Source organism: Nilaparvata lugens, unplaced genomic scaffold, assembly GCF_014356525.2.
Source record: "Nilaparvata lugens isolate BPH unplaced genomic scaffold, ASM1435652v1 scaffold6432, whole genome shotgun sequence".
Lineage (NCBI taxonomy): Eukaryota > Metazoa > Arthropoda > Insecta > Hemiptera > Delphacidae > Nilaparvata > Nilaparvata lugens.
In genome coordinates this window covers 1-16,087 of record NW_024092187.1, presented here as the reverse complement: position 1 = coordinate 16,087, position 16,087 = coordinate 1, and the positions used below count along the sequence as shown (strand labels likewise).

The 16,087-nt window shown below is 34.3% G+C and overlaps 1 protein-coding gene across 1 annotated transcript; it reads right to left on the bottom strand.

Moving 5' to 3' along the window:
• Positions 1–967: 967 nt before the first annotated feature.
• On the bottom strand, positions 968–12,339 carry LOC120356301 (SAC3 family protein 2-like). Its single transcript, XM_039445220.1, has 3 exons — positions 12,190–12,339; positions 8,787–8,875; positions 968–1,193 (listed from the first exon to the last, which is right to left on the bottom strand). The coding sequence occupies exons 1-3, from the start codon at positions 12,244–12,246 to the stop codon at positions 986–988; spliced, it is 354 nt and encodes a 117-aa protein (XP_039301154.1). The 5' UTR covers positions 12,247–12,339; the 3' UTR covers positions 968–985.
• Between the last annotated feature and the right edge of the window lie 3,748 nt (positions 12,340–16,087).

Below are 16,087 nucleotides of genomic sequence, written 5' to 3'. Positions count from 1 at the left end.
CCACACACGATACAGTATCAACACAATATGATACAGTATCTATATATAAAAAAGCGAAATGGCACCCACTCACTGACTGACTCACTCACTCGCAGAACTAAAAATCTACCGGACCAAAAAACGTTCAATTTGGTAGGTATGTTCAGTTGGCCCTTTAGAGGCGCACTAAGAACGGATTTGGAAAAAAATCCAAATATATGCCCAAAATCTGCGTTTTTTCAGCTTTATCGAGAACAAATGAACAGAAAATGTTCAAACTAGTACAGAAGCTCAGGTAGGGTCTAATAAAGTTGTGTTAGAAGGAATTTGCAATAACATCAAAGATACGCCCCAAATTAGTGTTTTTCCAGCGTTTTTTTTTGCTTTTTCTCAGATTTATCGAGAACAAATGAACAGAAATTGTTCAAATTTAGTACAGAAGCTCAGCTAGTGTGTAATAATGTTGTGTTAGAAGGAATTTGAAATAACGTCAAAGATACGCCCAAAATTAGCGGTTTTTTTCGTTTTCTCAGATCTTTCATCAAGTAATAGCATAGAGAAGCAATAGCGTAAGTAGATATCCCTTGGTATAGGGCGTTTATGTCGCAACTTTTACTGTTATCTCAAACCGATTACTGTTTATTATTGTAGATTTTTACTGTTTTGGCCGGGTGAGATTGTACGCACGGCACAATATGAGAGACTACCAGCGTCACATAGCTTTATGGGAAAAGAACTACGTGGACTATCAGCTTGAGATAACAAAAACGTTACGACATAAACGCCCTATACAATGGGATATCTACTTTTGCTATTGTTTCTCTATTGTAATAGACAGAAAATGTTTACATTATGCAGGCGAGCGAAGCGAGCCCGCTGATCTCATTTTTGGACGATCCAGTCGGGGGTCCAGGGGGCAGAGCCCCCTGGCTAGACGGATATGGCGAGCAAAGCGAGCCTGACGGCTAGTCATTTAATAATTCTCTATGGTACTACATGAGGTTACTCACTGTGTTAGCAAATAGGTAACAGTTTGACGCAATACATGGGGCGGACGTAGCAAATGTGGGTTCTGCATATCCATGCCAGCCGCAGATCTGTGATAGCATTTGACGGCTCTTGCTCGATCACATATCAGCTTTTCGCGCCATTTTTTCTCCTGGTACAAAGATGGGTCAGTTTCGAGGATATGTATCAGGTTTTCATGTTCTCGCCTGGAAAATTCATCCAAAATTCAAATTCAAATTCATTTATTTTCCATAAAATAATACAGATTGATAAAATAAATATTCTAACTTACAAAATGGCACTACCGGCAAAGAACATCTTGTGCGCCGGCAGTGAGTTCGAACAACTAGGTACAGCAAACATGTCAATAGAAAGAAAAAGAGCTTATTCAAACCACTAGAATAAATAAAATTATGGAAACCAGGTCACATCTCAATACTTACAAACGATAAGACAAAAGTAACAAAATCGCAAGCAAGTGACAAACTCAAAAAGACCAATTCAAGGAAGCCATGACAATAATATTTTAAAATTTATAACATAGGAATGAAACACTACATAATGGATATAGATAATTTGAAATAAACTAAATAAAAATAATAAAATAATTTAAAATTAGACTAACTTCAGATATTTTTACAGGAGAAAATCAGAGATTTACCATCTTACTCTCATATTACTCTCATGAATCATTCTCGATCTCTCATTAATCATTCTCTCATAAATTGTGTTTAAAAATAAGTTTTCTTAATTTTAAACTTTATAAAATAGAAATTCAGGAAGTGAAAGTGCAAATTTTTAGTGAGAAAACATGAAGAACCTAATACATAACCTATAAACTTGAGTGTTGATAGGAAATGACATTGGGTAATACTGCGAGGCAGAACATCCAAAAGGATCTCTCCGCCAATAAAAGTCATATGAATAAATAAATAAATAATTCTCTCATAAATTCATCTATACAAATAGACTAGTAGTTCTATGAACAGTAGATCTCACGCAGTTTTCTCATCCACAAGTATCTGATGTCACCTGTTTGAAATGCTAACAAATTTAGTTCACGTTTGAATTTGTATTCCATATGATATAATTCATCCAGTTCCGTGATAATCTTTCCATCAGATAAAAATTAATTTTTTTACAATCAAAAATTATTATAACTTCTTCAGCATTATTTAGTTTATTTGATTATTTTTGATCACCTATTAAATTAGTTTTTTTTCAAATGTGAGAATATCAATACTAATGGGCACGCATAATAATACCATGACTGCAAAACAAAATATTGAAACCAAAGACCTTAGAACCCGCCGCAAAGTAGGCCCACGCCAATCCACTAAAAGCAACTCACGCCGTGGGATGTTTTGTAAACCATTGCTATAGAATTATTTATAATCAATCAGCTGACAAGTGGATTATTCATTGCATGTATTACACAGATGTCTGGAGAAGCCTAGCAATGGTTTACAAAGCATCCCACGGCGTGGGTTGCTTTTCTTGGATTAGCGTGGGTCTACTTTGCGGCGGGCCTAAAGAGGCATACCTTTTCAAGGTCTTTGATTGAAACTATAGACCTTATAGAAATAGACACAGGTTCTCCATACATCTGTGTAATTCACTTGTCAGCTGATTGATTATGAATAATTCTATAGTCTGATTAATCCTATCTTCAGAGTAGATGATATATATATTGATATCGAGTATGGAGTAATTCCTTTTCTTCTCATATTATCCTTAAAATGCAAAATTTCAAAAAAGCTTGTGTATACATCGACGCGCAGTTGAAAAAGGAATATTCCTACCAAATCTCATCGAATTCTATCAACGCGTTTGGCCGTCAATGCGTTACATACAGACAGATAAAAGGAAATCAGAGTTAAAACATAGACCTCACTAAGTTCGGTCAAAAATTACCTATTCATCTTCTAATAATAAGAGAGAGAGAGTAGGGTTGTGTTTGTTCGTTTGTTCGCATCTTCAACTTGTGGATTGCATACCGAAAAACGGGAATGATTTAGATCTCCAACTTTTGCACATAGATTCTAAAAATATCAATCTCGTGCACCCCGAAGCCCAAATTGCAATTTTCCTTCTAGATTTTTCAGAATTAATGTTAAAATTTCATATATGGGACAAGAATACATACCATTTATGTTAGAACTACTATCTTCAAATTACTATCTATGAACAGAACTACTATCTATCAAAACAGATAATTAAAATTGGCAACTAAATCAATAACCAGTCCAACTTTATCAGGTTGGCATTGAGTTGAGAAAGGTCTTTAAACAATATATCTGAGTTCTATCAGTTGATTAGGTTAGCACAAGTTTAAGAACTTATCTATACTATAATAAAGGAAAGAACTGGCTCATACACGTACGGGATAGGAAAATATTATGTTTGACGCATCATCACGTCTAAACTACTAGACTGATTAACTTGAAATTTTGCATATAGATTCTTAATTAACCGAGGATGGTTATAGGCCTATTTTAAACTCTTCAAGATTCCACTTGGTCAAGTTTTCAGTTTGTCAAGTTTTAAAATAGACCCTTGCGGAGCACGGGTTACCTGATAGTAACTTTATAATTGAGAGGGAATCTTCATGAGAAACAAGTTGAAGAAAACTTTCTTCGAGATGCTTTTCAATGATTCTAATCGCAAAGTCATCAACTCAACTAAATTCATAATTTGCTCAAGAAATGCAATCACTATTAATATTCATGATTTCACTTTTCATTTAATATTGATGCAGTGATTATCTTTATCAGATGAAAGCATATTTCTCCCAAGTCTATTATGATGTTCTTAGAGCATATAGTGAGGTCCACTTTATAATGGCAGTGTTTGATTAGCAATGGTATTGCTATCCTTGTCTATCATTCGACAAAGCGGATAGCACTATCTCTTTCTCGCTTTTGTTGCCAGATCGTCTTTCAACAATTTAGAATTGATAATTAATTAATAAAATATTTCATCATAATTATGAAATTATTCAAAATATAATTTCTTGCTCAATAAAATATAATTGATTATTTTAAACGAGAATGAACAGTTAGTATTACATAAATAAACCTGTATCAGCTACCGTCTATAGAAGGCATTGACAAGACAGAGATTCGGCAACGTTGTTCCGCTATCTTTCTTCGCTGCCATTATAACGTGGACCTCACTATAGTGATAAAAAGTACGGTATAAAATAGTGCCAAGTTGTTAGGCAACATACTGACATAGAGATCTAGAAATCTACTTCAATATAAAATAAGAGTATTGTATTGAGAACATAACGATGGAGAAAAGATAGCATAAGAAGATATCCCGCCATGGTTTGTAGAATTCAAAGTTTGGAAGCTAAGTACCGGTATCAAATTATGGTGTAGTGTGTCAAGTTGAGATGATACTGTATCATATTGTGTTGATAATGTATCATGTGTGTTGATAAAGTATCACCCTGTTGTGATACTGTATCATTTATGGTGATACCAAACAGAAAAGATAGCTTAAATAGATATCCTATGGTTTGAAAATTCATTCAATGTTTAAGAGTATTGTATCAAATTATGGTGTTGTGTATCAAGTTGAGATTATACTGTATCATATTGTGTTGATACTGTATCATGTGTATTGATAAAGTATCACCCTGTTGTGATACTGTATCATTTATGGTGATACCAAACAGAAAAGATAGCTTAAATAGATATCCCATGGTTTGTAAAATTTCGAAGTTAAGTATCTAATTATGGTGATGTGTATCAAGTTGAGATTATACTGTATCATATTGTGTTGATACTGTATCACGTGTGTTGATACAGTATCATCCTGTTGTGATACTGTATCATTTATGGTGATACAATAGAGAAAAGATGGCATAAGAATATATCCAGCCATGGTTTATAGAATTGAAAGTTTGAAGTTTTGTATCAAATTATGGTGTATGAGATTATACTGTATCATATTGTGTTGATACTGTATCATTTGTGTTGATGAAGTATCATCCTGTTGTGATACTGTATCATTTATGGTGATACCAAACAGAAAAGATAGCTTAAATAGATATCCTATGGTTTGAAAATTCATTCAAGGTTTGGGAGTATTGTATCAAATTATGGTGTTGTGTATCAAGTTGAGATTATACTGTATCATATTGTGCTGATACTGTATTTTTTCCGTTAGCATCATATAGCCGAAACATGTTGTGATCAAACAATTTTAAAAAGGGTACTTAAATTCTATTTTATTTATCTGTGTTGATACTGTAACACCTGTGTTGATATAGTATCATCCTGTTGTGATACTGTATCATTTATGTGATACTATGGAGAAAAGATAGCATAAGAAGATATTTCATGGTATAAGTTAGGTCGTTTATGTTCCGAATTTCAAGCCGATTATGTCGACTACTGTCTATTATTACTATTTTGGCCGGGTGAGAGTGGAAGAACGGCACAGTATGAGAGACTGACTACCAGCAACACATAGCTTCATCAAAAATAACTAATAATGGATTATTGGCTTGAGTTATCAGTGAAAATTGGAACAAAAATGCCCTATACCATGGAATATCTTCTTATGATATCTTTTCTCTATTGTATCACCATAAATGATACAATACCACCACAAAATTAAACAATATCACCACAAAATGTTACTGTATCACCACATATGATACAGTATCACTACATACGATACAGTATCAACACAACTTGATACACAAGATCATAATTTGATACAAAACTTCCAAACTGAATGAATTTTACAAACCATGGGATACCTTGTTAGGCTATCTTTTCTCCATGATATAAATGAATAATGAATTTGGAATCATTAATGTCAAACGAATCTATAACAACCAATTGAAGGTAGAAACCCATATTTATGATAATATAATATGCTATCATAGCCACCTCTAATACAAGGTCGCGGCCTACGATATTGCAACGTCGCAGTGTAGGTCTAGAATCTAATACATGATTGGTGAAAAAGATCAGCTGGTATTTCAAAAAATCTTTTTCACCAATCATGTATTAGATTCTAGGCCTACACTGCGACGTTGCAATATCGTAGGCCAGGGCCTTTTATTAGAGGTGGCTTTGTCGCTTTGATGCTATCTATAAAAATAGAGAACTCATCAAAATATTACTCCACTTTAGAAAAGACTTATAGCCCCAACAACTTAATCATTTCTTATGCTAATGTTTGAAGGAAAAGTTGCATGAATTCATGCCATATGCATGCAACAGTGATTGCTTTAACAAGCCTCCTAGTTTGCTACATCATGTGAGACGATTTGATCGCATATCTTATCGAATGAGAAACTGTGAATTGTAAGAAAATGTTTGAATAGGCAAGCAACTAGAAACGAAAGTAAAGCTGTTTCCAGTCTGAAAGAAAGCAATTTTTCTCTTGTAATTTTGTGAGGTGAATGTATACCTGGCCTGTTTAATATGTTACTTTTTTCTACACTTGATTTTCCAGTTAAAGAGTTTTCTTTAATTTTAAATTTACTGGATAAATCAATTTAGGATACATCATAGAATAATTTGAAGGAGACAAAGTTATCTGTTGTCTCCTTGAATAAATAATAATAATAATATTCGTATGGCTTTTATTGGTGGGAAGATCCACCTCGCCTGAATATATCATTTGAGCCGTCAATGGGCCCTACGACTGTCATACTTCAGCCGGGACCGACAATTTAACGTGCCCATCCGATAACACAGGAGTGACCAGTTCAAAAACTTTTGGCTCTGAGTGGGTTTGAAACCCGGGATCTATAGGTTGCTAAGCAAGCACTCTATCCACTAGACCACGGATCACTCCCTTGAATAAATAAATTAACAATACATAATATCAAGAAAAATTATAAGATGGGGGAATAATAACTAATAATTATAATTCATATTCAATTGATACTATCTGAACTCTACTGATACAAATGACTCATACAGTTTCTAAATTCAATTGAAACTACCTTGATAAAATTTGTTGAATAGAAATAATACTTGATATTGTAGAATTTCTCCTTAATTGAAAAAACAGAGTTTTACTACAAAACTGCAGTCCTGTGTACAAATCTAATAAATATGGACGCGACAAAAATAAAGCTGTGTTTTTTCGAATTCTTGTTTTGAAAAAACTGTGTTTTTTCGAATTCTTGTTTTGAAAAAACTGTGTTTTTCGAATTCTCTGTTTCGAAAAACTGTGTTTTTCGTAATTGACTGATCCAATTCAATTGAATCAGACTTCTTGGACTCATCTGATAATAATTTTGCTAAAGTTTTTTTTCAAATCTGACTCTTATGCTCAAGTTTGTGTAACTGTTTACGGCAAGTTACAAGAGATGAATGAAAATCATATCCAAATGTAAACCATTTTATTTATTCGGAATGGATGATGAAAGTAGTAGCATTTTTATTAGGAACTAGCAGGTAACCCGTGCTCCGCAGGGATCTAATTGAAAACTTGACAAACTGAAAACTTATCCTATTGAAACCTTGAAGAATTTAAAATAGACCTATAACCATCCTCGGTAAATTAAGAATCTATGTGCTAAATTTCAGGTTTATCAGTCCAGTAGTTCAGACCTGATGATGCGTCATTCGTGAATTTCTATCCCGTAATCTTTCTATTACGCCAACTCTTTCTTTTATTCCAAATCTTTTATTATATTATAGATAAGAATTACTTTTGAAAATGCGTTTCCCAAGAAACAACATATATATAGTCAGTATGCTAAGTTGAAAATAACAGAGTAAGTCCTGGTTGCACAAAAGCCGGTTTAATTTTAAACTTGAATTTCCACGAGAACCAATCAGAAAAGCCGTTTCAAAAACGCCTTCTCTGATTGGTTCTCATGGAATTAATCATGGTTAAAATTTAACCGGCTTCTATGCAACCGGGTCTAAGTTTATAATAATGATATTTTTATTATTATTATTAGCGTATGGCTTTGAATGGTGGGGAGACCCAAGGGTAGTTCCACCTCGCCGTATATAGTCCAAAGTTCCCCAATGGGAAACCGGACACTAAGGTTATAGTCAGCACAATACTTTAAATTTACACTTTCACTTCGGAATAAAGTCATTTGATGTTAAAAAGTCCAAACATATACAAAACCGAAACAAACATAAAACACTAAGCCAAATTTAGAAAATATTAAATGTAGTTTATAATAATTTAGTAGATATATCTTTAATTGTTAATAAATCATTTCTAGTCTCATATTGAATCTAAAAATTCTCTCCTCTCCTCTTCAGGTTTTTATGAACCCATATGATTAAATATTTACATAATTCATTCATCTATATAATATAATGTACGATAACTTACATTGTCCTTTTCTTTTCAGGTTTTTATGAATCCATGTGTGAATCATATTTACATAATTCATTCATCTATATAATATAATGTACGATAACTTACATTGTCCTTTTCTTTTCAGGTTTTTATGAACCCATATGATTAAATATTTACATAATCATTCATCTATATAATATAATGTACGATAACTTACATTGTCCTTTTCTTTTTATGTTTTTATAAATCCATGTGATTAAATATTTACATAATTCATTCATCTATATAATGTACGATAACTTACATTGTCCTTTTCCTTTCAGGTTTTTATGAATTCATGTGTGATTAAATATTTACATAATTCATTCATCTATAATATACTGTAATGTACGATAACTTATATTGTCCTTTTCTTTTCATGTTTTTATAAATCCATGTGATTAAATATTTACATTATAAATTCATTCATTCATTCATTCATATAATGCATGATAACTTACATTTCTATCTCACTGAGTGGACACATTTCTTGACAACTTCCATAAACAAACGGTCGATTCAGTAGTTCATTCCCAACTGAATGTCCATCCTGAAATTGAATGTAGAAGATGAATTGAAAATAAGATACTGTTTGAAAATAAATATAAATGATACCATAATTTGAAGTGATAGGTTTTTATCACTTTCAACTCTAATAATCCTTTTATTTTTCTTACTAGACTACAGTGCATTACAAAATAATTATCTGAAAGACATTTCAAGTGGTACCTGCTAGTTTTACAATAAATAAATGATATTTTTGACAAAATCCCAGTGTTCTCATTACTAGAATACTAGAATACAGCGCATTACAATAGTTATTTGTGCAACTAGTGCGCAAAGTGACAGTTTGCTGCACCGAAAGAAACGTTTACTGAGTGCAGTGGAATGGTTTGTTGAGTGCAGCAGAGGAACTTTGCGCACGTATTTCACATTAAATTTTTCCTACAGTTACCATTGAATATGAAAAGTGGGTAATTATGGGTAAAATTCCCTGAAATCCATCAAATGTTTTTCTGTGTAATTTTATTATTAATAAATAAAATTGAATAATAATGTAGCAAATCAATGAAGGCGGCACATGGCACTCATGTGGTGGTTGTCCTCGTTGTCCTTAATATTATTATAACGTGCACCACAACACTATACCACAGTCACTGTACCAACTTCATTTTGATTTGCTGCACTGGTGCTCCATATAACCTACTAACTATTTTGCGTTGCCTGTTGCAAATCTGGAGTGCAGAAAAAATTTTTTCCTACAGTTACGTTGAAAAGTGGCCATTGCTGCACTGATTACAGAACGCAAAGAATCACTTTTCCGCTTTAGTGCGGGGAAAATTTTTCTGCACTCCAGATTTGCAACATGGCAACGCAAAAATCTTAGTAGGTTATGGAGCAACAGTGCAGCAAAATCAAAATGAAGTTGGTAACAGTGACTGCTGTGGCTGCTATAGTGAGCAGAGGTGCAACGAAGCACAACGCGCACCTATAAGTACCTATATATTATAACCAACGACAACATTTTTATTCAATTTGACAATAAATTAAGGTTTTTATCAATATAAAATTACACAGAAAAACATTTGATGCATTTCAGGCAATTTACCCATAATTACCCACTTTTCATATTCAATGGTAACTGTAGGAAAAACTTAATGTGAATACGTGCGCAAAGTTTCTCTGCTGCACTCAAGAAACCATTCCGCTCGCTACGGCTCGGGCGTAAACGTTCTTTCGGTGCGCAAAACTGTCACTTTGTGCACTAGTTGCACAAATAACTATTTCCTACAGTACCTTGGAAAGTGAGCATTGCTGCACTGATTACAGAGCACAAAAAATCACTTTTCCGCTCTAGTGCGCAAATATTACTTTGCGCACATTAATACTAAGGCCCGGTTGCACAGCAGCCGTTACATTTTTAGAAATTAAGATTTATTCAAATTTTCAAATTAATTGGATTAATTAAATTTAATTTGAATAGAATTATCGATTATTAATTTTCAATTGATTATCAAGTTTAAAATAAATTAAAGTTGTTATTAATTTATACAGACAAACATTTGATGGATTTCAGCCATCATTTTACCCATCATCAACCACTTCTCATATTCAATGGTAACTGTAGGAAAAATTTAATGTGAAATACGTGCGTAAAGTTCGTTCGCTGCACTCAAGAAACAATTCCGCCCTCGCCTACGGCTCGGGCGTAAACGTTTCTTTCGGTGCAGCAAACTGTCACTTTGCGCACTAGTTGCACAAATACCTAACTATTCCCGCACTAGAGCGGAAAAGTGGTTCTTTGCGTTCTGTAATCAGTGCAGGAATGGCCACTTTTCAAGCTAACTGTAGGAAAAATAATTAGGCCTATCTGAAAGACATTCCAAGCGTCTAAATTAATGCTTTGTAGTCGTAAAGTCATAGATAAGAGATAGCATATGAAGATATCCCCCACGGTATAGGGCGCTTATGTTCAAATTTTCAATATTAACTCAATCTGATAGTCCTGGTAATTCTTTTTTTGTAGTTAAATGACGCTGGTAGTCTCTCATATTATGCCGTTCTTACACTCTCACCCGGCCAAAACATTAATAATAGACAGTAGTCGACAGTAATCGGCTTGAGATAACAGTAAAAGTTGCGACATAAACGCCCTATACCGTGGGATATCTACTTACGCTATTGTTTCTCTATGATAAAAGATAGCATAATATGAAGATATCCCACGGTATATGGATATGTTCAAATTTTCAATCTCAACTCAATCTGATAGACCTGGTACTTCTTTTTTGTAAAGTTATGTGACGCTGGTAGTCTCTCTTACTGTGCCGTTCTAACACTCTCACCCGGCCAAAACATTACAGTAATAATAGACAGTAGTCGGCAGTAATCGGCTTCAAATTTCAAAAAATCTGGTGTGGCGCACTCACACAACTTTCCTTGCCGTTATGAAAATTGATCACCTGACGCTAGTGTTCCCGCGCATCTCAAGTCTACTATTCAAAGATTTGAGCCAGCTGGTGACAGGGCAATAACGCTGGAGACACACATGAGGTCTGCTATCTCTTCATAGTGAATGATTTAATAGAATCAACAATAATTTGCAATTCAATAATCACATTTTTAAAATTTAAAGCTCATTTCCAATTTTAGGTGAAAATGTTACTGAACATTAATTGTAGAGATTTTCATGCTCAATCTACTCCCCTTGATTTTTTTTGTTTAAATAATATCTGAAGCCTGATAATCGGGAATCTAAAATCGAACTTTGCATTGATGGGGCGGAGCTCCTGAAATTTTTACAAATATGGGACTTGTGGCAGTTGATAGAGCTTATCGATGACTATTTTAGGTATGAATTTGATCAAAATCGTTGGAGCCGTTTCCGAGAAAATCACGAAAAACCCTGTTTTTGACAACATTTTCGCCATTTTAGCCCCATCTTGAATTGCATTTGATCGAAATTGTTCGTGTCGGATCCTTATATTGTAAGGACCTTAAGTTCCAAATTTCAAGTCATTCCGTTAATTGGGAGATGAGATATCGTGTACACAGACGCACATACACTCATAGACACACACACACACATACAGACCAATACCCAAAAACCACTTTTTTGGACTCAGGGGACCTTGAAACGAATAGAAATTTAGAAATTGGGGTACCTTAATTTTTTTCGGAAAGCAATACTTTCCTTACCTATGGTAGTAGGGCAAGGAAAGTAAAAAAAAAGTATCAGGACTATCAGATTGAGTTGATATTGAAAATTTGAACAGTAATTCTGTATTCTTTATTCTGTATTGTGTATTTATACACAACATCTCACCAGCAACAGTATCTGGAGTGAATAAAACTCTTTCTCACCGTATAATCAGGAGGAGGACCAGGAACAATCTTTGGTAGTGAAGAGGCTATTGCCATCTTTCGTTTCACCAGATCAAAAGAGAACTTCTATTTTCTCTGGTTTCTCATTCAGCTTCAAATTGTTTTCTGTAACAGGTAACAGACTAGTAATGTAATAGAAGAATCTGATGTATTGAAATCTGTAAAATTTTATTACAAATAAGAAATTAGGTAGCCCAAAATAAATACGTTTTTTGTCACAGTCATTCAATTTCAGCTGTTTTCCATGCATGTAATTAATCCTTTAAACAGCTGTTTGCAGAGCAAATAAACATTTGATTTTCATTACAGCATACTCTACTGCTTAGACCAGTTATAGAATAGACACACTGGGAAGTCTAGCCGCTGAAGCCAACATCTGCCATATCTCCAAATCGTGATGTCATCATCGGATAGAAAACTTTCAGATTGTGTCTATTTCAGAAGGATGTAAATTATTATTCATTAAAATGGTAAACTCCAGTAGCGCTCCCGTTGAAAGAGACACAATCTGCTATGGAAAACAATGTAAACAAACTCTACAGAAAAGTTTTCTATCTGATGCTGATGTCACGATTTGGAGATATGGCAGTAGATGATGGCTTCATCGACTTTCAGTATGAATATACAATAGGGCTGTGTCTATTTTATAACTGGTCTAAGCTCTACTGTAATGAAACCATATGTTTTCTTTACAGTTAAGTAGTTTCCTAGTTGCGAAATAGGAACAGCAAAACTTCTACAAATAAACCACCTTCAGCGCTCCAAGTGGAAGTTTTGTCAACTTCCTGATTTGGAATTTTGTAAACTAGGTTATGTTTATAGAATGCATGTAGTAACGTCAGCACAAGCAGGTAATGTTTTCTATTTCTCAATAATTCTTTAGATAATTATGACAAAAAATAGTGTAAGTTACTTGGACGTGAATGTCTTTGGCAGTGCTCGAATGAAATTCTAGTCTCGGCTAATGCCTCGACTTGAAACATCATTCTTGCCTGCAAAAGGCTCCTTCCCGTCCTTGTGACGTAAGATACTATTAATGAACTGTAACTATGAGCACGGATGATAGAAACAATTGTTCTATTAAAACTTAGGTTATGATCACATTGGATGCACGTATGTGAAAGTGGCCACGCTTGCAGATGAGAAACAAAATCTGGGAAGAGTCATAGAATCACATAGTGAGCAGCTACAGACAAGTCACAACGAGTTTCTATGAATCTTTCCAAATTTTATTTCTCTTGCGAAGCACGGTTTACCTGATTAAATAGTATCATAGAGAAACAATAGCATAAGTAGATATCCCATGGTATAGGGCGTTTATGTCACACCTTTTACTGCTATCTCAAGCCTATAGTCAACGTAGTTCTTTCCTTTGAAGCTTTATGACGCTGGTAGTCTCTCATATTGTGCCGTTCATACACTCTTACCCGGTCAAAACAGTAAAAATCGACAGTAATCGGCTTGAGATAACAGTAAAAGTTGCGACATAATCGCCCTATAACATGGGATATCTACTTACGCTATTGTTTTTCTATGATAGTATTAAGGTCCAAAGTAAACCCTAGTTCGTGTTCCAATGGGATCATACCCTAATGGAAATAGATGAATAGATTAATAGAATAGAAAAATAGAATATATAAAATTATTTTGTTATCTGTGATGAAAGGCTCATATTACACTGTAACACATCAGGCTGGAATATCACGAGCTATAGTGAGGTCCACGTTATAATGGCAGTGGAGAAAGATAGGACAACAACGTTGCCGATACTCTGTCTTGTCAATGCCTTCTATAGACGGTAGCTGATACCGGTTTATTAATGTAGTATTAACTGTTCATTCTTGTTTAAAATAATCAATTATATTTTATTAAGCAGGAAATTATATTTTTTAATAGTTTCATAATTAAGACGAATTATATTTTGTTAATTAATTATTAATTCTACATTGTTAAAACACGATCTGGCAACAGAGCAAAGCGAGAAAGAGATATCGCTATCCGCTTTGTTGAAAGATGGACAAGTATAGCAATACCATTGCTAGTCAAACACTGCCATTATAACGTGGACCTCACTATAGTTTTACGTACTCTAATTCTCTTATTCCGGTGTTCGAGCGAGTTGAGGGAATTATCAATACTATGACACTTATTAGAGCCGGACACCAGATTTTGGTGTCCCAGCGGTGTCCACTATCCAGGATAGCGAATTTTTGGTGATCATCAAACTACACCACCTAACCAGACTCTGGTGTACTAGCGTAGAATTAGCGGTTTTCGGGCTGGTGTCACAAGTGAGACACTGATATCTGTGTCTCGCTGGTGTCATAAAGCTTCGTTTACACCAAAGTTATTAACAAAATGTTTATAACTTAATCCTTATAGATTCTATTAGATTGAACATATGTGTTTGTCAAGTTCCGTTTAATCTAATAGAATCTATAAGGATTATGTTATTAACATTTTGTTAATAACTTTGATGTAAACCCAGCTAAAGTGTGACTGTTATAATTATGTGTCTCGACTGGTGTCTAATGCCCGGTTGCAGAGTCGTCACATAAAGTTGAAATCAGGCATTTAACTTATTTATGAAGCCATAACTCCTCTTTTCGTTGCACATATGTCAATGTAAACTATAGCTGTCATAAAACTAAAAACGCCCAATTAGACACATGATTTCGTTGCACAGTCGTCAGAAAGTGCTTATTTATGTCTCCAATAGCTAAAAACGGTCAGTTAAGTTATGGGCCCGAAGTCGTGGTGTTAAATCCAATATCTACACTTGCCAAATGCATTTTAGAGGTTGATAGCTTTTTTTGAAAGATTTTTATTAAAAACCATCTGATATATTATCGCTAAAATATGGTGAGAAATCTCGCCAAAAGCCAAGATTCGCCATATGGTTTATCCTATACTATTAAACGAGCAACTTCTGTTTTTATGTTTAGATGTTTATATGTTTGTATTTCACCGGATCTCAAAAACGGCTCTAACGATTCTCACGAAATTCAGAACATAGTACCTAGGTTTAAAATATAACGATTCGATTGCACTAAGTCTCATTCCTGGGAAAACTCGCTGAAGGACATTCAAAGGATAATTATTATTCATCCTTGGGGAAAACAGCTGAATAATAATTATTTCATCCTTGGGGAAAACAGCTGAATAATAATTATTTCGTCGTCTGTTGGTGATGGAAGTGAGTGAGCGAGTTCATGTGTGTGGGACTGTGTCAAAATTATGACTCAGCTGTTGAACTTTTGTAATCATTCAATCAGGTACTTGGTGCCGGTTGCGAAAAAGCTGGGTTATTTTCAATCCTGATCAATTCCAGTAGATCCATCTTTTTGAAATGGTCTTCTCTGATTTGGTTCACGTGAAGTTAATCAGGATTAAAATTTAACCGGCTTTTGTGCAACTGGGCCTTTGTGAGGGAATTTTTTGCATTCCTCTAGGAATTAATCTCAATTTACTGTGATTAGATAGAACATTTCTCTATGAATGTTATTATAATATTTCTTCTTTCGTGATAAATTTTTTATGCTTCTGTTCTCCAGAGCGAAGCTCGGTCCCCGATATTCAATTTTATGTGAGGTATTTTAGGTCTGTTCACAGTAATGTCGATCGAAAATTTCCCCGATGACATTGGTCGGATAGAAGCATGTACGGAAATGTACGTAAATAGTGAACAGAGCTGCAGTGTGACTTATGTGTGATGCTAATTCGAGATATAGCTAAATGGGCTTCGGCAAACGACTGTGCAACGACCAACCATTTATGTCAGTGATTTCAAACTATGTCTCCCATAGCTATGTTTGATTTTATGTAACCGTGAGTAGTCTAATAAGCGCTATAAGAACACTTGCCCTGTGACTCGCTT